The 25,353-nt window shown below is 44.4% G+C and overlaps 1 protein-coding gene across 1 annotated transcript in view; it reads left to right on the top strand.

The window, feature by feature from the left end:
- Window positions 1–25,353, top strand: part of SLC16A14 (solute carrier family 16 member 14) — a 77,703-nt gene that overhangs the window by 39,353 nt on the left and 12,997 nt on the right. The window contains exons 3-6 of the mRNA XM_075861248.1: window positions 3,171–3,243; window positions 12,895–13,162; window positions 22,701–22,844; window positions 23,987–24,961. Of these exons, the coding sequence (XP_075717363.1) occupies window positions 12,901–13,162; window positions 22,701–22,844; window positions 23,987–24,961 (1,381 nt within the window). The 5' untranslated portion in view covers window positions 3,171–3,243; window positions 12,895–12,900. The remainder of the gene's footprint in view (window positions 1–3,170; window positions 3,244–12,894; window positions 13,163–22,700; window positions 22,845–23,986; window positions 24,962–25,353) is intronic.

The raw sequence follows: 25,353 nt of genomic DNA on the forward strand, positions 1-25,353 counted from the left end.
TAGGTAATGCCACACAGCCCCCCTGTAGGTAATACCACACAGCCCCCCTGTAGGTAATACCACACAGCCCCCCTGTAGGTAATACCACACAGCCCCCCTGTAGGTAATGCCACACAGCCCCCTGTAGGTAATGCCACACAGCCCCCCTGTAGGTAATGCCACACAGCCCCCCTGTAGGTAATGCCACACAGCCCCCTGTAGGTAATGCCACACAGCCCCCCTGTAGATAGTGCCACACAGCCCCCCTGTAGGTAATGCCACGCAGCCCCCTGTAGGTAATGCCACGCAGCCCCCTGTAGGTAATGCCACGCAGCCCCCTGTAGGTAATGCCACACAGCCCCCCTGTAGGTAATGCCACATAGCCCCCCCTGTAGGTAATGCCACATAGCCCCCCCTGTAGGTAATGCCACATAGCCCCCCCTGTAGGTAATGCCACACAGCCCCCCCTGTAGGTAATGCCACATAGCCCCCCCTGTAGGTAATGCCACACAGCCCCCCTGTAGGCAATGCCACACAGCCCCCCTTGTAGGTAGTGCCACCCCCCTACTTTCCTGTAGGGGACGGCTCTGGAGAAATCCCTCACTTCACTGTCCATATATGAACAGTGAAGTGAGGTACTTCTCCTGGAGCGGAATCCCCGGCCACATCGGCGGGGATTCCGCTTCAGAAGTCCCTGATGTCACTGTGTCCATATATGGACACAGTGAAGTCTGTGACTTCTCCTGGAGTGGAATCCCCGGCCACATCGGCGGGGATTCTGCTTCAGAAGTCCCTGACGTCACTGTCCATATATGGACACAGTGAAGTCAGTGACTTTTCCTGGAGCGGAATCCCCGGCCAATTCGCCGGTGATTCCGCTTCAGAAGTCACTGTGTCCATATATGGACACAGTGAAGTCTGTGATTTCTCCTGGAGCGGAATCCCCGGCCACATCGGCGGGGATTCCGCTTCAGAAGTCCCTGACGTCACTGTCCATATATGGACACAGTGAAGTCAGTGACTTTTCCTGGAGCGGAATCCCCGGCCAATTCGCCGGTGATTCCGCTTCAGAAGTCACTGTGTCCATATATAGACACAGTTAAGTCTGTGACTTCTCCTGGAGCGGAATCCCCGGCCACATCGGCGGGGATTCCGCTTCAGAAGTCCCTGACGTCACTGTCCATATATGAACACAGTGAAGTCAGTGACTTTTCCTGGAGCGGAATCCCCGGCCAATTCGCCAGTGATTCCGCTTCAGAAGTCACTGTGTCCATATATGGACACAGTGAAGTCTGTGACTTCTCCTGGAGCGGAATCCCCAATCCCGGTCTTGGGGATTCCGCTCCTACAGTGAGCAAATAAACACCCTCCTCCTCCTCCTCATATGCGCTTCGGACTGTGAGGAGGAGAAGGAGAGAGCGAGCGACCGCAGACACGGCCGTCACAGTACACACCGTCTCCACATATTAAAACTTGCGCATGCGCAATGAAACACACGGTTGCTGAAGACGCAGCTATATCATTTAACAGAGCATGCGTGGTAGTGTCAACCACGCATGCTCTAAGCAGATGGGGAAAACACGTGGTACAGTTACGTCATTTATGACGTAACCGTACAATGTGGAAACCGCAAACCGGAAGTTAGGCGCGAATGGACGGGTATGCACGGGAAGTGCAAATTTTACATGGACAAGCGGTCACGTGACGGAAGAGGGGATACGACGATACATCCAGCTAATTACATAAGCTAGTTTTCCATTGTTTAGTTTAATTAAAAGTAATTTTTTACTTCCGGAAAACGGAAGTGGCAGAGTTTTTCCGCTGCAAATGTTGGTGCAGATTTGGGGCAATTACGCAACGAATCTGCATCAACATTTGCATATTTGACAGGTAATTCAGACGTTGCAGAAAACACAGCGGACTTGCCACAGATTTCAGTTTTTGCATTGCAAAGGCTGAAATCCACAGTGAAATTCCGCTTTTTCTCCGCAACAGTTAGTGCATGCTGCGGAGGGGAAATTCTGCACCGCAGCCTATGGTTCGCAGCTGAGTTTTCCGCAACATTTGAACTAACGTGCCTCAAAATGTATTGAAAAAGCTTTAAAACACAACCGCTGGAGAATTCCACAGCAATTCCACCACGTCTGGCCGTGCCCTAAAGGTTCACTTAACATATTAATTTTGCATTTGTACATATGGAAGTCCTTTGTAAATATTGCTGTGCCTTTAAATGTATTGTATGGGCTCTAATAAGCTTTTCTTCCCAGGGTTGGAGTTCCGGTGGAGGACTGCTGTGTATTGCATATCTTGTGTGATTTGTATTGTCTTTTACATTGCATTTTGGTTTGGTTCACAGTCAGTGATGGCTTTCTACTGTAGTTTTAAAGGGGTTTTCCCACCAAGAACATTTATCACCCATCCACAGGGTAGGTGATAAATATATGATCGCTGGGGCCTGCTGCGACATTCAATGCCTATGAAGCCGACCGAGACAGCAGAGTACAGCGCTCAGCTATTTCCGTCAGCCCCATAGACATTGAATGCACAAGCGCGACCACCGCTCCATTCAAAATCCTCCTTACTGCGATTGTGCAGTGTGAGGAACGGAGGTCGGGACCCTCGTTCTAGTAAGCAGTGGGGCCCCCAGTCATCATATCATTATGTGGATCGGTGATAAATGTGTTTAGTGGGAAAACCCCTTTAAGGGATGTGGCGCCAGCAAATATGCCCTGGATGCCATTTTAGTTAATTTGTCCGTGTTATACCAGTGGTGGGAATGAGACCTGCGTGGCGCTAACTTTTTATAAGGCGTCTGTTCCCGCCTGATGGGTTTCAGTGTGCAGGTCACGGCCCCTTGTGTGGCGTGGTGCTGCTGCAATTCAGTGCGGTACAAGAGCTGCGCCGTGACGGCCGCATGTGTGGCCCAGGTTTGCGACAATTTTGCAAATATCGCTGCATAAAACTTTTTTTGACCGCGACATGTGAACTCAGCCTAAGATGAGTATTTTCAGTAATGATTTCTACTCTTTAACCGTCTTCTATCGACCACATATACCTGACACAACAATTCCTGTCATATGTTGAGTCTTGCATTACAGCAGCTTCTGATATATATACATATATATATTTCTTTATTTGTACCTTTCTCTGAGTGTATTAAAACCTTGTCAATTCCTTTACCTTTCCTTCAGATTTCCTGCTTGTACAATGATCCCTAAGCTGGCTGGGGTTTTTTAACCTGTGAACGTGTCAGTCACCTAAGTGGTAAGACAACTTTATCCTTTTTACAGATCACAGAGATATGAGTATTTATACAAGCACAATCTCTCAGTTTTGCTGTTTCATTTAGGCCTTATTCACAGGAACGTATTTCTCGTCAGTGTGCTGTCCATCCGTCAGCGCACAGATCCATATAATTCACACTTTCTTTTTTTCACAGAGCGTGTGTTCTTTATGGGGAACTCACAGCATGTCATATTCAGGTCCATTTTTGTGGACCAGGCTGGCCCATTACGGACAGCACACAGATGACACGTTTTTCATGGGTCAGTTGCTAAAGAAATGCAGAAAAAAAAAAAAAAAAACAGGAATTGCTTGCAGAGGAGAAAAATGGATGGCACACGGAAACAACATGGATGCAACACGGACATTCATATGGATGCAAAATGTTCATTTTTTGTGGCAGCAACTCGGACACTCTCGTGTGAATAAGGCCTTATGGTCACAAAAAAATCTATCACAATGTTCTCTCGTATTTGTGTAAGCTTTATGAAACTTTCATTCTTTATGAAAATTTCCATGACCTAATTCTCATATATGCAGAGCATTATTTTTTAAAGGGTTATACATTTTGTTTTTCAATTCCTCACCATTTCAAGACCTCTGCTTGCTGTCAGTGAAAGTGTCTTATTTATTTTTAGGAGCTGCAAACTTGTCCTCATCATGTCCAACCGATAAAGGTGCACCGCTGAGTGAACCAAAACAGTACATGATCAGGACAGGTTTTCAGTCTCTACAGCAATAATGTTTCTGTTCACTGACAGCAAACAGCAGTGAATATGGGAACTGTAACACAATGAGGGAGATTTACTTTTCAAATTTTTTTTGAAAAGTGTCCAAAAAAGGGGCATAGCTAAGATGAGTCATAATATGCGCCAGATTTATTAATGTAAAGTATGCAGGTAAGCAGCAAAACAATGACACAGGAATTCTGGAAAAGTTTATTGTAGTTACAATCTGAATAGCCACTAGTTGATCTAATGGGAAAGTCTACCTTAGCAACCAATTTATTGTTCCAATGCACTTAAAATAAAATATTAAAGGGAGTCTGTCACCAGAATGTCCCGAATTAAACTAGTAACCGTGTATTGTAGAGGACACTTACCTGTTTCTAGCGTTTATTTTTATTTTCTGCTTACTGCGTCCTGTGTAGAGAAATCCGTTTTATTAAGTTCATGCTAATGAGCATTTAGGTGCAATGAGAGCGTTACAATTGCACCTAAATGCTCATATTTCGCTCCCCAGTTCAACCCCCTCCCTCCCTTCTTACAGTGATTGACAGGGGCCAAGCAGCATAATCGGTGCGTTCATGCCTGGCCCCGTACTATCTGTAACGCGCACGCGCCCCTGCTCTTTGATCTTTTTGCTCGACGTTCTAATTGGCACTACTGCGGGCCGTTTTTTTTTAAGCGTCCGTTTTGAAAAACGGGCGCGAAAAAGAAGTTCAGGTCACTTCTTGGGACGCTTTTGTAGCCGTTTTTCATGAACGCTATTTAAAACAGCTCCAAAAACGTCCGTAAAAAGCGCAACGAAGAAAGCGAGTGGCTTAAAAAACGTCTGAAAATCAGGAGCTGTTTTGTCTTGAAAACAGCTTTGTATTTTCAGACGTTTTTGGTTAAGCGTATGAACATACCCTAAGGGTATGTTCACACGGCTTATTTCCGGACGTTTTTCGGGCCGCAAACGGCCGAAAAATCGGAAGCAGGACGCCTCCAAACATCTGCCCATTGATTTCAATGGGAAAAACGGCATTCTGCTTCAACGGGTCGTTTTTTTACACGGCCGTTTTGATAACGGCCGCAAAAAAGAAGTGCAGGTCACTCCTTGGGACGTTTTTGGAGCCGTTTTTCATTGACCCTATAGAAAACAGCTCCAAAAACGGCCGTAAAAAACGCAGTGAAAAACGCAGTAAAAATCGCGATTGGCTTAAAAAAATTCTGAAAATCAGGAGCTGTTTTCCCTTGAAAACAGCTCCGTATTTTCAGACGTTTTTGCGTTTGCGTGTGAACATACCCTAAAAAGGGAGGGAGGGGGGTTGAACTGGGGAGCGACATAAGAGCATATTTAGGTGCATTGGTAATGCCCTTATTGCACCTAAATGCTCATTAGCATAATCTAATAAAACTTATTTCTATACAAAGGAGGCAGTAAGCAGAAAATAAACGCTAGAAACAGGTTAGTCCTATTTTTTAATTTTACGGACCATGCACTTATACTTTAAAATGGGAGCACGGCCCTGAAAAACGGCCGGCTGTAATTACTGGCACAGTCGTGTGCATGAAACCATACTAGTTTAATACGGACATTATGGTTACAGACGCCATTTAAGCAACCCTGAAAATAGTTAAAAATCTCCAGTTTTGTATCTACAGCTCCTATGGAGACCTACCCGTGTTTTTCGGACTATAAGACGCAGTTTTTAGCAAGAATAAATCTTGCAAAAAAGTCTTATAGTCCGCAGTCAACGCTTCATTACTTAACTCCTTTCCGACGCATGACTTTGCCGGCACATCATGGAGCGGAGGAGGGGTGATGTATGGTGCGGGCTCACGCGGCTATCAACACCAGTTTCGCTGTTCCTCGCAGTTTAAATGGGTTGTGCCATAAAACACATTGTGTGATCGATAATACATGTGTACGCTGCGATAATACATGTGTGATCGATAAGGAGAACGGGGACCGAAAGTCGCCAAGAGCACTACATGAGAAGCTTTGACTTCCACGTTCTGTGTCCGGCAGCTTCATAGAGATCAATGGGATTCTTCTGCGCATGCGCGAGCGGCTCCTCATTGATCTCTATGGTGCTGCGGAACAGTTAAGCCGCACACAGAACCCGGAAGTCCAGGCTTCTAATGTAGCGCTTTGGGTGACTTTCGGTCCTCTGTTCTCCTTATCGCTGAGGGTCCCAGCAGTCGGACCCCCAACGATCTCACATGTAGCCCCTATCCTGTGGATAGGGGATACATGTGTTTTATGGTAAACTCCTTTAACTAGTTAAATGCCGCGATCAATAGCGACCACTGCATTTATAGGGGTTTTTCTATGAAGGACATTTATGACATATCCACAGGATATGTCATAAATGTCAGATAGATGTAAGTCCCACCTCTGGGGCCCGCACCTATCTCTAGAACGGGGCTCCCTAAACCCCGTTCTAGCTTTCTGTGCACTCCCGGCCACTTGATTGCATGTGGAGTTACTGAAACAGCATAACCCGCAGAGCTACGCTGTTTCCCTAACTCCTATAGAGCTGAACAGTAGTTACGGAAAAACAGCGTAGCTCGCATGCTACGCTGCTTCCGTAACTGCTATTCACTACTGTGGGAGTTAGGGGAACTCAGCGAGTTATGCTGTTTCCGTAACTCCACATGCAACCAAGTGGTCACCAGTTCAAGTCCCCTGGGGGAACTAATAAAATGTGTAAAAAAAAAATATTAGATACATTTTCAGAATTGTAAAAAAAAAACATTTTCCCCAAGAACAATGTAAAAAATAAAATCATTTGGTATCGCTGCGTCCGTAAAAGTCTGATCTCTTACAATATACCATTATTTAACTTGCACGGTGAGTTGAAAAATGTAAAACACCAAAATAGTTTTTTGGTCACCTTAGCACTTAAAAAATTAATTTAAAAAAAAAAGTGATAAAAAAAATCGTATGTACCAAAAAATGGTGCCTTTAAAACTACAGCTCGTCCTGCAAAAAATAAGCCCTCACACCGCTCAATCAATGAAAAAAAATATATAAAAAGTTTTGGCTCTCAGAATGTGGTGAAACAGAATAAATTGTTTTTTAACAAATAATTTTTTTCCTATTTTCTGTTGTCTAATACCTGGGTGCGTCTTATGGTCAGGTGCGGTGCGTCTTATAGTCCGAAAAATACCGTATGTTTCTCCATCGTAACAGACTACAAACAAACCGTATGTAGCCTGATCCTGCAGTCATATTGCCATCTATCTATCCCAGGCTAGATTCACACGAACGGGTATTGCGTCCGTGCGGGCCGCGTGGTTTTCACGCGCCACGCACAGACCAATACAAGTCTATGGGGCAGTACAGATCGTCCGTGCTTTTTGCGCAGCGTTTGTCCGCTGCGCAAAAAGCGCGACATGGTCAATATCTCTGCGTATTTTGCGCATCACGCACCCATTGAAGTCAATGGGTGCGTGAAAACCAAGCAGGTCGCACGGTAGCACTTCCGTGCGAACTGCCTGTTTCGCGCACCAGCTGTCAAAAGGATGAATGTAAACAGAAAAGCACCACGTGCTTTTCTGTTTACAAACATCCGAATGGCGCGTCATAATGATGGCGGCTGCGCGAAAACCACGCAGCCGCGCATCATATGATGCTGCCTCACGGAGCAGGTAAGTGGCTTTTGCGCAGGCAAAACGCTGCGTGTTTTGCAATGCGCAAAAACGCCACGCACGTCTGAATCAGCCCTTAATGTTAGTAAGAAGTAGGGGTCAGATGGTATTTAGTGTGAGTGCAGGATCAGACTACACAGGGTATGTTAGCAGATTTTTTATTTTATATGCAGTGGAACAATAAAAACAATGGTTTAACTGGTTGACTTTCCCTTTGAAGAAATTCCTCTGACCTTGGGTATATAGGATTCCCACTTTGGCAATAAACTCTACTACCAGAACCACAACTACTGTAACTGTTTGTATTGATTAAGAGCTACGTACAGCGTCTTATGTAGTAATATGGGCAATACTATTATAATTTGAGCATGCATTTTTTTTGGAGCAGTTTATAGGAGCTCACCATTTGTGACTGAGATGTAATCCAGTTTGTCAGATAAGAACTTGACAAGCAATAGTCTTATTCAGTCATTCCAAAACGAGGATACTGTATTCCCTCCACTTGGCAATATCACTGCTCCTCTATCCGTTATGTAGACCTAGCCATAGAGTGCTACGAATGGATCGATGGTCTACAAGATGGGAATCTAAGGCCCTGTTCACACTGAGTTTTTTGGTGCTGATTTTGACGCAGAAACCGTGTTGGAATCCGCGCCAAAAAAACCCCCAAAATCTCCTCCCATTGATTTCAATGGGAGTCAGAGGCGTTTTTTTTCTGAGCGGTTTTTTGTCTGCTCGCGCTAAAAAAAGCGACTTGACCTTTCTTGATACATTCTGCGCTCAAAAACCCCATTGAAATCAATTGGAGCCAGAAGAAAAACGCTGTGAACGGCCGCGGCCGTTTTTCGACACGGTTTTTGGCAAAAACCACTCACGTTTTTTCTTTGTCTGTTGAAGAAAGGTAAAACAAAAGCCTGAAAAAACGCCTAAAACATGCGACCAAAAAGCGGAGCTGATTTTCCAGCCAGAATTTTTTGCCTGCAAAAAAACTCTGTGTGAACTGCGCGGCAGATTTTGTTGCTGAAATTTTTTGCGGCTTAAAATCGGTTACATTTATTTGAATGAAATTTGCACAAGTCCATACACCTGCTGCAGAAACATCCACATTCAAATGAATAAAGCAGATTTTCAGTAGTAGACAATTCTGCAACAAAATCTGCCGTTTGTGACTGCATCCTAAAACTCCAATGCTTCTGTACAATAAGGTTACATTCACACGACAGTGAAAAACGTCCGTGTGACGGCTGTTTTTGTAACGGCTGTTTTCAGAACAAAGAAGTTCTATGGGTGTATTCACATGGCCGTTTTCACGGCCAGATGGCTCCCATAGAAGTCAATGGATCAGTTTTTACCGGCCGGTTTTCAGGAAACAATCCTTGTAAAAGCCTGTAAAAACTGATCCTGGCCGAGGACTCCCCACATACAACGTTACTTTGAGCACTGAGCCCGGGGAGGCCCTTGACATTACTGTTCATATAAGGACAGTGACGTCAGGGCTTTCAACAATGGAAACCCCGGCCAGAGCATCGCAAGACCACTGGCCAGGGACTCCAGTCTTGTAGATAGCACCCCTCGATGTAGATAGCACCCCCTGCCTGAAGATAGCAACCCCCATCCCCGTTGATAGCGCCATTGTAGCTCCCTCTAGGAGTGGAATCCCCGTCGGCCAGACCTCGCTCTGGCAGGGGATTCCGCTCCTGGAGAAGCCCCCGGCGTCCCTATCCATTTATGGACAGTGACGACAAGGGGTTACTCCTGGAGCGGAATCCCCGGCCCGTTCTGGTAGGCACCTTGGCGTTCATGCCCTTATTGGTGAGGTTAGAGATGGGAGAAGTCAGTGAGGAGAAGTTTGGGATGAACTGTCTGTAAAAATTGGCGAATCCCAGAAAGCGCTGTATGACCCTCAATCATTGAGGACGTGGCCATTCCAGGATGGACTTTACCTTTTCAGGATCCATCTCGAGGCCTCGATTCGAGACGATGTAGCCCCGGAAGGGTAGAGCATCTCTCTGAAACACGCACTCCTCCAACTTGGCGTACAGACGATTCTCCCTTAAGCGCAGCAAATCTTGACGGACATGTCTCTGATGAGTCATAGGATCTGGAGAAATAATCAAGATGTCATCCAGATAGATCACAATACAAACATAGAGGAGGTCACGGAAGATGTCCTTAACAAACTCCTGGAAGACCGCGGGATCATTACACAGGTCGAAGGGCTTTACTAGGTACTCATAGTGTCCATCACGGGTGTTAAATGCAGTCTTCCATTCGTGACCCCGGCGAATCCGGATTGGGTTGTAAGCCCCACGCAGGTCTAGCTTGGAAAAAATCTTGGCACCATGTATACGATGAAACAGTTCTGAGATGAGTATCGGATACTTATTTTACAACGTGATCTGATTGAGACCCCGGTAGGCGATACAGAGACGTAGAGAACCATCCTTTGTCTTGACAAAGAAGAGCCCGGGTCCTGCCAGAGAGGAAGATTCCGTATGAAGCCCCTCTCCAAGTTCTCCTTAACATAGGCGGACATGGACTGAGTCTCTGGTAAGGAGAGAGGATATACCCTACCACGGGGAAGGGATGCACCAGGAATCAGCTCAATATGGCAGTCATACGCCCGGTGTGGGGGCAGCGTCTCCGCCTCCCTCTTGCTGAAGACATCCGAAAGTGCAGAATAATTACCAGGCAATCCTGCCAATGACTGAGTCAGAGGAGGCTGAGCCGAACGAATCTGTCCCAGGCAACGGTTGTGACACTCGGGGCCCCACTGTAGAACCTCTCCAGAGTTCCAGTCAAGGCAGGCCCAGCAGCACGGGGTTAACGGCCCTGGGCAAGACAAAGAATGATAACAGCTCGGAGTGAAGGGCTCCCACTTGGAGCCTCAGCGGCTTGGTCACAGCAATAACTGGATCTGGCAGAGGTAGTCAATTCACAGATGCAACCGTCAATGGCCTCTCCAGAGGGGTAGTGAGTAATTGAAGAAGATCCACCAGGTCTCTACAAATGAAATTAGCAGCGGATCCAGAGTCCAGATATGCTGAGACCTGATGCGTTCTCTCGCCGGATACTATGGTCACTGGTATGGACAATTTAGACAGAAGTCCCTTTTCATCCAAGGTTGTCTCTCCTAGCAACCCTAGGCTTTGGGACTTTTGGGGACACAGACGCACAAGATGGCCTGCGAGGCCGCAATATAGACAGAGTCCCGAAGTGCGTCTGCGTTGTTTCTCCTGGGTGGATAGCTTACACTGGTCCAACCTCACAGACTCATTAGGAGGGTCGGCACCTGAGGACAGCAGAGGTTGCTGCAAGGATGGAACCGGACTAGGAAGGCCTCCCTCCTGACGAGCCTCTTGGAGCCGTTCTGGGATCCTCATATCAATCTGGGCGGACAGAAGGATGAGGTCATCCAGGGTAGACTGTAGATCTCGAGCGGCAAGTTCGTCTTTAATTTTAGGAGACAGACCCTGCCAGAATGTAGCCACCAGGGCCTCATTGTTCCACAACAATTCTCCCGCCAGGGTGCGGAAGTGGATGGCGTACTCGCCCACAGAGGTGTCTCCTTGGCTTTGTTTTAGCAAGGAAGCCGCTGCAGATGAGACTCGACCAGGCTCCTCAAACACCATGCGAAAAGTCCGGAGGAAGCCCTGGAAGTTACGGGTCTCTAGTCCTAGTCTCTCCCAGATAGGATTCACCCACCCAAGAGCCTTGCCAGTAAGAAGAGAGATGATGAAAGCGACCCTTGCGCCATCAGATGAAAATGCCCTAGGATACAGGCTGAAGTGGATCTGGCACTGGTTCAAAAATCCACGACCAGTACTTGCGTCTCTATCATAGCGATCACGAAGTGGCAAAGCACTAGACCACAACAATGCTCAGGCGTGGGAGGAAGGGGCTGACCCCTTCTTATAGTCTGTAGCGTCCATGGCCGCGGGCCGTCGGGTTCACTCACCTCCCGACGCCCGCAGCCATGGATCCGTGAGCGCTGGTCCCCGTCTCTCTCCTAGGAGACGCCAGCGCTCACTTCCGCTCCGTTCGGCTGTGTCCCGTAGGGTGCGCGCGCACGCTCGCGCCCAGCCTTAAAAGGCCAGCGCGCGCAAATAGTAAGTCGTCATCATCATCAACTGCCACGATTTTCTGGTCTATAAGAAGGCCCCTGGCCTTCTAATCCTTGCCTGAGCGTTGTTAGTTTTCCCAGTCTGTCTTGCAAATGGTCCCTTAGTGTTTCCCGTTCCAATTGTTACCCGTTCCTGTTTCCCATGCTGTGCCTTAGTATCGAGTCGTGCCACGTCCTGTGTCTTCTGCCACGTCCGGAGGAATCCGCCACGTCCTTTGTCATCTGCCACGTCCGGAGGAATCCGCCACGTCCTGTGTCATCTGCCACGTCCGGAGGAATCCGCCACGTTCTGTGTCATCTGCCACGTCCGGAGGAATCCGCCACGTCCTGTGTCATCTGTCACGTCCGGAGGAATCTGCCACGTCCTGTGTCTTCTGCCACGTCCGGAGGAGTCCGCCAAGTCTGGCGCAACTTGCGGCTCCTGTGTCATACACCACGTTTGGCGCCATCTGCTGCACCCATCTCATCTGTGCCAGAGCTGCGGCCACCATCTGGACTATTCAGTTACCCTTGTGCGGGACATTGTATTTCTGGGGTGTCCTGTTGTTTGGCCAGCTGCCTCCCCGCTGCGGCGGTACGGCCTAGTGGGTCCACTAACCCGCTCCGTGACATAGTCCAGGGTACTATGGCCAAATTAATCATGAAAGTCCGGTGCGCGCGCTACGGGACCCAGCCGAGGTGAGCAGAAGTGAGCTCTGGCGTCTCCTGAGGACACCGTTGTGACAGAGTTCTGTAAGTTTTTGACAGAATCAATAGCGCAGTCGACAGAGAATTCCAATATGGTGTTAACCAGCAATCTGAGGTATGAAGTTATTCTAGTTTGAAAATAGAAAGGGCTTCCCGATTGTGCTTTTTATATTCCTCAGCAGCTTTGCAGGAGAAATAGGCATACATAACTGCAGTTCCCCCAGTGTGAACCACGAAAGGGCTCTAATTAGGTAAATATCCCCTCCCCCATTGTCAAATATGTAATGGTATCAGAGTCTCCATGCATAACAGCAGTAATAATAATGTAATTCCACTATATTGTTTTATTTTTTTATTTTTTTTGTTAGTTGTCCCTTCATACATATGTATTTACCTTGCCCATCTCACATCCTGCTTGTATGGGCTGTTGTACTTATCTGCTGATGTTATATATTGTAACAGGCCAAGATGTGCAGTGAAGGAGCACAAGTGGAGAAAAAACTGGACGGGAAGATGAAAGGCAGGACAGTCAAGCCAAAAGGGAACCCCAACATTGATGGGGGATGGGCATGGATGGTTGTACTGTCCTCATTCCTTGTCCACCTGTTGGTTATGGGATCCCAGATGGCACTTGGGATACTTAACATGGAATGGCTTGAAGAGTTCGATCAAAGCAGAGGTCTGACGGCGTGGGTCAGCTCCCTAACAATGGGCATTACTCTGATCGTAGGTAAGGAACTGCACAATTGGCTGAAAATACAAATAAACCCAAATAATTTCTATTTTGATTATAAACCATTGTTCTAATGTGAATTACTCTGATCATAGCAACTATGACTAAATTGGTTTAAAAGGAAGGTCCATGTTCGCAACCAATTTTTTTTTTCCAATGCATATAAAATGAAAAACATTCAAATTAAATATCTCCTACTGTTTTGTGTATACAACTCCTATGCAGACCCATGGCTCCTTGTTACCAGACTACAAACAAACACTCTGTAGTCTGATCCTACAGTCATATTGCCATCCATCTGTTCCCTACTTCTTTCTAACCTATTAAATATACGTTAGTAGGAATTAGATGGCAGGAGTATGACTGCAGGATCAGACTCCACAAGGGTTGTTACCAGTGTTCCCTCTAAGGCTGGGTTCACACAACCTATTTTCATGGCCAAACATTCGAACATTTCTTTAACTATAAGGCTGAGTTCACACGACCTATTTTCAGGCGTAAACGAGGCGTATTATGCCTCGATTTACGCCTGAAAATAGGGCTACAATACGTCGGCAAACATCTGCCCATTCATTTGAATGGGTTTGCCAACGTACTGTGCAGACAACCTGTCATTTACGCGTCGTCGTTTGACAGCTGTCAAACGACGACGCGTAAAAATACAGCCTCGTCAAAAGAAGTGCAGGGCACTTCTTTGCAACGTAATTTGAGCCGTTCTTCATTGAAGTCAATGAAGAGCAGCTCAAGATTTACGAGCGTCACAGACGCCTCGCATAATGCGAGGAGGAGCTTTTACGTCTGAAACGAGGCAGCTGTTTTCTCCTGAAAACAGTCTGTCTTTTCAGACGTAAAAGACACTTATCGTGTGCACATACCTTTAGCCTTAGTAGCCAGTGACAAAGGGGCAGTTAGAGACAAAACAGCGGCAAATAAATATTGCAGTAAAGCTCCAGAAAAATTGCTGTGATGAGCTAGGGTAGTTCATGAGTTTATGGTAACAACACTGGTATCTAAGAGAGAAAAGGAATTAATGTCTTCAATTGTGTGGTCTAGAGCAGTGAAGGGGTTAATATCTGTATCACTGGTGGTCTAGGGCAGTGAAGGGACAATAGCAGTATTAATGGCAGTATTCCTGGAGGTCCAGGGCAGAAAAAGTGCTCATGTCAGTATTCCTGGTGGTCTAGGGCGGAAAACGTGTTAATTCCAGAATCCCTGGTGGTCTTAGATCTCTCTGTAATCGAGCAGAATACTTCATGACCGCTCTGCCCGATCTCTAAGCAGAAAGTTCATGCACTGGATAAGACTTTTCCTGAGCTGGCAGATTTTTTTTTTTAAGCTTCATGGCCGCGCTGCCACACAACTGAAAGGGAGAAAACTGTATTAGTTACACTATTTGCAAAATGTCCGTATTTATTCATTTTGTGTGCTTTGGATTGCATTTACCTCATTGTGGCCCCACATCTTTGTGATAATGACCATCTTTACTTCACTTTATTCACATATGTTATTCATATGGTGAGTTTCCAGAAAGCTTTGGAGCTCATAATGTACATTAACCCTTTCGCTGCCAGTGGGTTTTGGACATTTTATACCTCTGGAAGCCAGGACAGATTTTACACTTTTGACATGTAAAACCTAACCATAACCATAAAACCTAAATTACAAAATAATAAATCTTACTAAATCCCCATACCTATATATTTTTTGGAAGGTAGACACCTGGCACATAGCTAAAATACCCCCACCAATCGCTAAAACGAAGCGGCAGCAGCACTCGTGTGAGAGCTCTGCTGCTTAGTTTCTTATTGGCTTTTTCCGGAAATCAATGTAGCGGTGTACGGCCTGAATAGTAAGTCTATGAGCCCGTACACTGATACATCGGTTTTCCGGAAAAAGCCAAACAGAAACAAAGCATCTGAGCGCTCACTTGAGCACTTCCTCCGCTTAGTTTTAGTGATTGGTGGGGGTCTCATTGCTCAGACCCCCACCAATCAAAACTTCTGACATGTCACTATGACAGGTCAGAAGTTTGTTGAACGTTTAGTTGCCTTTTAACCCCTTCCCTCTTTGGCCATTTTTGACCTTCCTGACAGAGCCTCATTTTTCAAATCTGACATGTTTCACTTTATGTGGTAATAACTCCGGAATGCTTTTACCTATCCAAGCGATTCTGAGATTGTTTTCTCGTGACACATTGGACTTTATGTTACTGGCAAAATTTGCCCGATACATTCAGTATTTATTGTGAAAAACACCAAAATTTAGCGAAAAATTGCAAAAATTAACATTTTTCTCAATTTAAATGCATCTGCTTGTAAGACAGGCAGTTATACCACACAAAATTGTTGCTAATTAACATCCCCCATATGTCTACTTTAGATTGGCATCGTTTTTTGATCATCATTTTATTTTTCTAGGACGTTACAAGGCTTAGAACTTTAGCAGCAATTTCTCACATTTTCAAGAAAATTTCAAAATGCTATTTTTACAGGGGCCAGTTCAGTTGTGAAGTGGCTTTGAGGTCCTTAGATATTAGAAACCGCCAATAAGTCACCCCATTTTAAAAACTGCACCCCTCAAAGTATTCAAAACAGCATTTAGAAAGTTTCTTAACCCTTTAGACATTGCGCAGGAATTAAGGCAAAGTAGAGGTGAAATTTACAAAGTTCATTATTTTTTTCCAGAAATTCATTTTGAATCCATTTTTTTTGTACCACAGAAGGTTTTACCCAAGAAATGCAACTCAATATTTATTGCCCAGGTTCTGCAGTTTTAGGAAATATCCCACATGTGGCCGTAGCGTGCTACTGGACTGAAGCACCGGCCTCAGAAGCAAAGGAGCACCTAGTGGATTTTGGGCCTCCTTTTTATTAGAATATATTTTAGGCACCATGTCAGCTTTGAACAGGTCTAGTGGAACTAAAACAGTGGAAACCCCCCAAAAGTGACCCCATTTGGGAAACTACACCCCTCGAAGAATTTATCTAGGGGTGTAGCAAGCATTTTGACCGGCCAGTTTTTTTGCAAAAATTTTTGGAACTAGGCCATGAAAATGAAAATCTACATTTTTTCAAATAAAATGTAGGTTTAGCTAATTTTTTTTCATTTCCAAAAGAACTAAAGTAGAAAAAGCACCACAGCATTTGTAGAGCAATTTCTCCCGAGTAAAACAGTACCCCACATGTGGTAATAAACGGTTGTTTGGACACACGGCAGGGCTTAGAATGGAAAGTGCGCCATTTGGCTCTTGGAGCTCAAATTTAGCAGAAATGGTTTGCGGAGGCCATGTCACATTTGCAAAGCCCCTGAGGTGACAAAACAGTGGAAACCCCCAACAAGTGACCCCATTTTGGAAACTATACCCCTCGAGGAATTTATCTAGGGGTGTAGCAAGCATTTTGACCGGCCAGTTTTTTTGCAAAAATTTTTGGAACTAGGTCATGAAAATGATAATCTACATTTTTTCAAATAAAATGTAGGTTTAGCTAATTTTTTTTCATTTCCACGAGGACTAAAGGAGAAAAAGCACCACAACATTTGTAGAGCAATTTCTCCCGAGTAAAACAATACCCCACATGTGGTAATAAACAGTTGTTTGGACACACGGCAGGGCTTAGAAGGGAAAGAGCGCCATTTGGCTCTTGGAGCTCAAATTTAGCAGGAATGGTTTGCGGAGGCCATGTCGCATTTGCAAAGCCCCTGAGGTGACAAAACAGTGGAAACCCCCAACAAGTGACCCCATTTTGGAAACTATACCCTTTGAGGAAATTATCTAGGGTATAGTGAGCATTTTGACCCCACAGGTTTTTTGCAGAAATTTTTGCAAGTAGGCTGTGAAAATGAAAATCTACATTTTTTCAAATAAAATGTAGGTTTAGCTAATTTTTTTTCATTTCCACAAGGACTAAAGGAGAAAAAGCACCATAAAATTTGTAAAGAAATTTCTCCCGAGTAAAACAATACCCCACATGTGGTAATAAACGGCTGTTTGGACACACGGCGAGGCTGAGAAGGGAAAGTGCGCCATTTGGCTTTTGGAACTCAAATTTAGCAGGAATGGTTTGCGGAGGCCATGTCACATTTGCAAAGCTCCTGAGGGGACAAAACAGTGGAAACCCCCAACAAGTGACCCCATTTTGGAAACTACACCCCATGAGGAAATTATCTAGGGGTAGAGTGAGCAGTTTTACCCCACAGGTTTTTTACAGAACTTATTGTAACTAGGCCGTAAAAATGAAAATCTACATTTTTTCAAAGAAAATGTAGGTTTAGGTATTTTTTTTTCATTTCCACAAGGACTGAAGGAGAAAAAGCACCACAACATTTGTAAAGCAACTTCTCCCGAGTAAAATAATACCCCACATGTGGTCACAAACATCTGTTTGGACACACGGTAGGGCTCAGAATGGAAGGAGCACCATTTGGATTTTGGAATGGTTTCTGGGTGTCATGTCATATTTGCTGAGCCCCTGTAGTACTAGTACAGTGGAAACACCCCAAAAGTGACACCATTTGGGAAACTGCACCCCCTGAGGAATCATCTAGGGGTATAGTGAAAATTTTGATCCCAAAGGTTTTTTGCTGAATTAATTAGAATTAAGCCATGAAAATGAAAAATATTTTTTTTTTCCAACAAGATGTAGTTTTAGATACACATTTTTCATTTTTACAAGGAATAGAGAAGAAAAAGCACCCCAACATTTGTAAAGTAATTTCTCCCGAGTACGGTAACACCCCATATGTGGTTATAATCGACTGTTTACATATATGGGAGCATTCAGAAGAAAAGGAGCGGTATTTATCTTTTGGAGCGTAGATTTTGCTGGAATGGTTTGCGGACGCCATGTTGCATTTGCAAAACCCCTGATGTACCAAACAAAAGTGACCCCGTTTTAGAAACTACACCCCTAAAGGCATTTATCAAGGGATGTAGTGACAATTTAGACTCCACAGGTGTTTTTCAGAAATGAATACGCAGTGGATGGTGCAAAGTGAAAATTGCAATTTCTCCACTGATCTGCCCATTCACCGCACAAGATGTTGTGCCCCTAGAGAATCTTACCCCATAAATTGTTAAGCGGGTTCTCCCGGGCATGGTAATGCCTTACTTGTGGCCATAAATTGCTGTTTGGGCACACTGTAGGGCTAAGAAGGGAAAGACCGCCATTTTGAGCATGGATTTTGCTTGGTAATAGTTCTGTTTGGGGTTTTGCTGGTATTTCAGCTTATAATGTGGTGGCATATGTAATCTGTGCGGAGAACATCAGGGTATATGTGATCTGTGCGGAGAACATCAGGGTATATGTAATCTGTGCGGAGTACATCAGGGCATAATAATGGGGTAAATAATACAATTATCCATAGATGTGTGTTACGCTGTGAAGCAATCCGTTATGCGCAGGCCGGTGTCACACTGATAAACGGTTTTCTTTCTTATCCCTCCTTTGTAACGCTCTGCACCTTTTGGGGACTTTTTCTCCTTCGTAGTTTGGGAAATATTGCTGGGAAAGTTTTGCACTGGTATAATACGGGCGCCCTCGCTTCCAGCGGATGTTCTATGTCCCTGCCCTTTCCTAGTTCCTAAATACTAGGGACCTGAAACTGAAGGAATGTTCCCCTCCGGCCTGCGCATTGAGATGTTTTTTCATCACCGCATTACTAGTGCCGTAACTTTTTTGTTTTTCAGTTGATTGAGCGGTGTGCGGGCTTGTTTTTTGCGAGACGGGCTGTAGATTTTATTGGTACCATTTTGGAACACATACGACTTTTTGATCACTTTTTATTTCATTTTTTGGTAAAGGAAATTACCAAAAACAAGCAATTCTGGAATAGTTTTTTATTGTTTTTTTTTCTCTGCATCCACAGTGCGCCCTAGATTACATGTTAGCTTTATTCTGCGGGTCGATACGATTACGGCGATACCAAATTTATATAGTTTTTTTTATGTATTGCGGCTTTTGCACAATAAAATCACTTTTTTTATAAAATCATTTGTTTTCTCTGTCGACATATTCTAAGACCCATAACTTTATTATTTTTGCGTGCACAAAGCGGTGTCAGGGATTATTTTTTGCGGCACGGATTGGCGTTTTTTATTAGTACTATTTTGGAGTAAATGTGACTTTTTGATCACTTTTTATAGCATTTTTTGGAAGGAGATGTGACCTAAAAACAAAGATTCTGGCGCTGTTTTTCATGTTTTTTTTTTACCGCGTTCACCGTGCGGGATAAATTACATAATAGTTTTGTAGTTTGGGTCGTTACGGACGCGGCAATACCAATTATGTATAGGTTTTTTTATTTTTACGGTTTTTCCCATAATAAAAGACTTACTATGGGAAAAAAGTCAGTTTAGCTTTATTTTTATTTGAAATGTGTGTGTTTTTATTGTTTTACCACATTTTTATTTACTTTTTTTTACTTTTTTTACTTGTCCCACTAGGGGACATGAGGGCCTGATGCCCCGATCGCTACTCTAATACACTGCACTACATACGTAGTGCAGTGTATTAGCGCTGTCAGTTATTCACTGACAGCAAGCCTATGAGGACACGCCGCAGGCGGGTCCTCATCGGCTCCCGTACAAGGCAGACTCGGACGCCATTTTCTGGCGTCCGATTGCCACAGCAACCCAGCGATTGCATCACTGGGTTGCCGATCGGGTGAAAACCTATCAGATGCTGCGCTCTATTGAGCGCAGCATCTGAGGGGTTAATCTGCCGGATCGGAGAGTAGCTCCGGTCCTGGCAGTTACAGGAGGGTGCCAGCTGTATAATACAGCTGTCACCCCGCGGTGATAGTGCCGGCTCTGCTTCTGAGCCCGCACCATCACTGCGCCGTATATATACGGCGCTTTGCGGGAACCACCTCCCGACAGCGCCGTATATATACGGCGTATGTCGGGAAGGGGTTAAAAATAACTGGTCAATGTGTACAGAGTTCATATATACTATTTATGCCTATGTCTAAATGCACATATCGTCATGAAATATATATATGCAAATTTGCTGTAGTTAGCCAACAGGGCGTGAACTACCCTCAAGCTGCCTCGCGCTGATCGGTCAGCATCAGAGACAGGGAAGCTAGCTCCACCCCGTTGGCTAACTACAGCAAATTAGCATATAGGGAGCCAACACAACATTGGGCCATATCTCTGGAATTGGGAGGTCCAGGAAAAAAAGAAACATTGCTCTGCAATCAGGAATACAGCGCTTTTCAGTCCAGTTAACCAGTTTAACTTTAAGCTGAAATTTAGAAAAAAAAGTAGCAATCTATAAAATCCAGGGATTACATACCTTAAAATTTGAGTGCACCCCCAAAGCCTATATATTTCCTAAAAGCAGACAACATGGAAATTGCAATTGTCTTGACATGCTGTTGGCTGCCATGTACAGCTTCATGTAACTGACCAACAAGAATTTGTACCTAAAACTCACATACAAGCAGAAGTTTACACAAAAACAATGTAAAAATAATAGACCAAGGTGTGCAATGTTCATGTGTATTCATGTGTACCACATACATCTAAATCAACATGAACTTGTGCTCTTAAAAACACTGAAACAGCATGATTGTTCCGCTTGATCAATTTATTTTTTACGTTTTTCGATGTGTACTTTGCATTGTGTTAAGTCTTTAAGAAATGTAGGTGAAATTACAGTTTGTTATTGACCAGCAAATAATATTGACGTTTTGATAATCCAATATTGCCTTTTTATTGGTATCCTTTTTTTGCAACACCATTTGGTCTCCTGACCGGTCTTGTCATATGATACTTTCCATTGCTTCTATACGTGAAAATGCTAAATAAAATGTGAAAAATAAATGTAAGTTAGGCTCTGTTCACATCATGTTTGGGCGCTATGTGCAGCGTATATGTTGGGAAGTGCTCCAGATGTAACCGTCTAATATAACCATAGAGAGTCCTTTTGGCTAAAGTTTGGCTGGTGTAAGTCAGTATTTATTTTTTTTGCTTTTTTTGTCGAATACATTTTTCAATACAACTGTATGTTGTAGCACGGTATACGTTTAGTGTTTTTTTTTACAATGGGAGTCAATGGCAGGTATATGCAACTGTGTAGCCATACCATGTTGGCATTTAGCTCTAGCATAAAGGTTAAAGATAGATTTAAAGCGGTATTCCTAAATTAAACATTTATGGCATATACACGGGACATGCTGTAAATGCCTGATAGACATTTTTTTCTGGGCTGTATCTGTAAGGGCATGACCAGACGTGGCGGAATTGCTCTGGAATTCCGCTGCGGACAGTCCGCTGCGGAAATCCGCAGCGTACACGCTTCTCCATTGCTTTCCACAGCTTTTTAGTGTGGTCCGTTTACACGTTGCGGAAAACTGCTGCGGACCATAGGCTGCGGTGCGGAATTTGGCGTCCGCAGCATACACTGGTTGTTGCGGACGTGTAGCGGACTCATTGCGGAATTTCTCCATTGACTTCAATGGAGAGTCAAAATTCCGCAATCAAGTCCGCAGATGTTATGTGTGTTGCGTAGCGTATTTGTTTTACGAACATGACATTTCCTCATTCTGGCTGGACCTATGTATTTCTACAGCCAGACTGAGGCCCCATGCACACTAACGTAAAAACGCCCGTAATCACGGGCCGTTATTACGGCACGGGCAGGCCAATAGAAGTTAATGGGGCTCCCGTAATTACGGGTGACTACGTGTGTGCACCCGTAATTACGGGAGCGTTGCTAGGCGACGTCAGGAGATAGTCACTGTCCAGGGTGCTGAAAGAGTTAAACGATCGGCAGTAGCTGTTTCAGCACCCTGGACAGTGACTTCCGATCACAATATACATCAACCTGTAAAAAAAAATTGAAGTTCATGCTTAACGAGAACTCCCTGCTTCTTCCTCCAGTCCGGCCTCCCGGGATGACGTTTCAGTCCAAGTGACGGCTGCAGCCTATCACAGGCCAGTCACAGGCTGCAGCGGTCACATGGACTGCCGCGTCATCCAAGGAGGTCGGGCTAGATGTTGAAAGAGGGACGCGTCACCAAGACAACGGCCGGGTAAGTATGAATTTCTTTTACTAGGGAAAGGGCTGTCCCTTCTCTCTATCCTGCACTGATAGAGAGAAGGGAAGCCCTCTTCCCCTCAATACGCAACGGCTAGTCCGTATCAATTTAATGCCCATTTTAGGCAAAGCCGCAACAGAATCTGCAACGCAGATTCTGTGCGGCATTGATGCGGACAGTGGCGGAAGAACACCTCCACGTCTGGGCATGCCCTAACTCCCATAGGAATGAATGGACAGAGCTGCACACTTGTGGCTCACCAGGCGGGATGGGAGTCGGTGAACCTCATTCTGGAGATAGGTGTGGGTACCAGAGCAGGGATATGCCCTAAATGTTTACGTTTAAAATACCCCTACTTAGCTAGACGTTTGTGTCATCATTTTACTGCAGCCCCTTCAAGTTGTACAAGTTGCCAATGAGGCCCACAAACCAAAAGAAAGGTTGTGCACCCCAGTTTGTTAATATTCTTTTTAACTATGATTTCTATTTCCAGGTCCATTTATTGGTTTGTTTATTAACACATGTGGATGTCGGAAAACTGCGATGATCGGCGGGTTCCTCACTTCTCTTGGCTGGGTGCTAAGCGCATTTGCCACCAATGTGCACTTTTTGTTCTTTACATTTGGAGTGACAGCTGGTAAGTAATGGATTATTTTTGTGTAGTGACATTGGTTGATGTGTGCAAAGATTTTATAATTGCTATCTATCCACTGCTATGTGCTCCTACAAAACTTGGCCAAAGACAAACATGAATTTGACATGTAGCATTTTTTTTAAATAATACTTTTCTTTTTACAACAAGCCAGCAAATGAATGTGACCACACTGCAATGCCAACCACAACCTATGGACAAAAGTGGTGCTGTTTCTAGAATATAGTCACGATTTTCTAATATCAGAAACCTCCTTAGGCTAGTAGCAGCTGTCACCTAAGAGTTTCATGGTATATGTTAAATGTATACATCATGACCCTGATCATGATGTATAAGCTAAACGGATATAATTATAGTCTATGTGTGACAGATTCCTAACAGTGGCATCCGTCACCCATATTCGATATCGTCATCCGTTTAACGTATATGTCATGAAAGGCTATTGAAAAGCCCATGATGTATGACATGCCATACAGTGGCATACATTACCCATAAACTCCCTCATGTTAAAAGAAACGTATAACGTGCGGTATACGTTTTTGCGGGTTCCCTCAGGATGAAAAAACGTAGTTTACTACACCATTTCATCCTCTAAAGATACACCAGCGTGACTGAGGCGAAAAGGACACTCATTTGGCCTCTGTCTGGCTAATGGATCCCTTAGGGGCATTGGAGCATGGCCAGCGTCTCCCTGTCAGGGTAAACCTATTTCTTTCTGATGATACTTTCAAGTTTTTTGACATGTTATCTTGTTCCCTGGTGGCGGCGCCATTCTGCCAATCTACAGATTGGTAACCAGTCTTTACTATATCGCTGGATTCAATTTATGAGTATAATACCCCATATCCCACTAACATATGTGGGACCGTCTGGGTATACTCTATCCTATCTAATTGACAAGGCATTAGATTTACACGCTAGTCACTATATACTGACCGCTACATGCCCCATATATTTTGGAAAATAAGATTTGGAGCTCTAATTTTTGTAGGATTTACAATGCAGCCCTATGGATATGTTTAGAATTCCCGACATAAATGCTAAATGTAGGGCCCAAATGTAGTTTGCGCAGAGCCTAAAATCCATTTAGAATACTTCATTCATTATGTTTTTATGTACATTTTTAGGTATTGGAAGTGGAATGGTGTATCTTCCTGCCGTGGTGATGGTGGGTCAGTATTTTAAAAAGCACCGTGCTCTAGCACAAGGACTTAGTACCACAGGTACTGGGTTTGGGACATTCCTCATCACCGTGCTCTTGAAGTACTTGTGTGCAGAGTTTGGCTGGAGAAATGCCATGATAATTCAGGGAGCTGTGACCCTCAACCTGTGTGTATGTGGGGCCCTCATGAGGCCTTTAGAGTCCAGAATGCAATGCAGTTCGGAGAAAATAAATGATAACCAAGATAAAAAGGAAGTCTCACTCCAAGATGCTGGCGCTGTGAAACCTAATAATGTGCTGCCTGATGGGGAGGAAGGAGAGTTCAGAACGGACACTGGAGCTTCATGGAGCAAGGAAGACACAAGTAATGAAATTGTCATAAAGGATATAAGCAGACTTGGAATCCTGAAGTCCTTGAGTCAAATGACTGTGTCCTTGAGGTCTGGATTTTGGTCCTGGTATTCGAGTTACTTTGGTGCATCCTCTCTATTCACTAACAAGGTGTTTGTAGCTTTTGTCTTATGGGCTCTGCTAGCCTATTGCAGCTTTGTAATTCCGTTTATTCACCTCCCAGAGATTGTGGAGCTGTATGGTATGTCAGAACAGAACAATATCTTTCCTCTCACCTCAATTATTGCTATTGTGCATATTTTTGGAAAGATTATCCTCGGTTTTCTTGGAGACTTGTCCTGTGTCAGTGCCTGGAATGTCTTCATTGCTTCCAATTTTACGTTCGGCATCTGCATCCTTATTCTCCCTCTTATGCAAATATATGCCGCCCTGGCTGTGGTCTGTGCACTTTTAGGGTTCTCAAGTGGCTACTTCTCTCTCATGCCTGTTGTGACTGAAGATTTAGTGGGCATCAAGCAACTGGCAAATGCCTATGGGATCATCATTTGTGCCAATGGGATATCAGCACTTTTGGGGCCTCCATTTGCAGGTAATAACACAACAATTCGGTATTTTCTGTTGCACTCAATATATGTCTATATGTGTATCTGCAGTGTTGCCAAGAGTCACATATACTGGACCATAAACTGGACCGCAAAAGTGGCAGGGTTTATGCTAATATTCTTCAAAAGGGATTGTTTCTGGGTGTCTTGTGGGTGTTCCTCAATTAAATAGGGGAGCATTTGAATTTCCCACGATTTGGGGTTCAAATGCTAATAAGTATATTTATGCTTCACATTCAATACAACTGCAAAGTCTCTGCTCCTTTACTTATGTCACAATCTGCAAGAAGCCTACTATAATTTCACCTGGAGTATAACTGTAATGTATCATTGAGCAATCATGATATCTACACAACAATAAGAAATACATGTGTGGTTG

This window comes from Rhinoderma darwinii, chromosome 4 (genome assembly GCF_050947455.1).
Source record: "Rhinoderma darwinii isolate aRhiDar2 chromosome 4, aRhiDar2.hap1, whole genome shotgun sequence".
Lineage (NCBI taxonomy): Eukaryota > Metazoa > Chordata > Amphibia > Anura > Rhinodermatidae > Rhinoderma > Rhinoderma darwinii.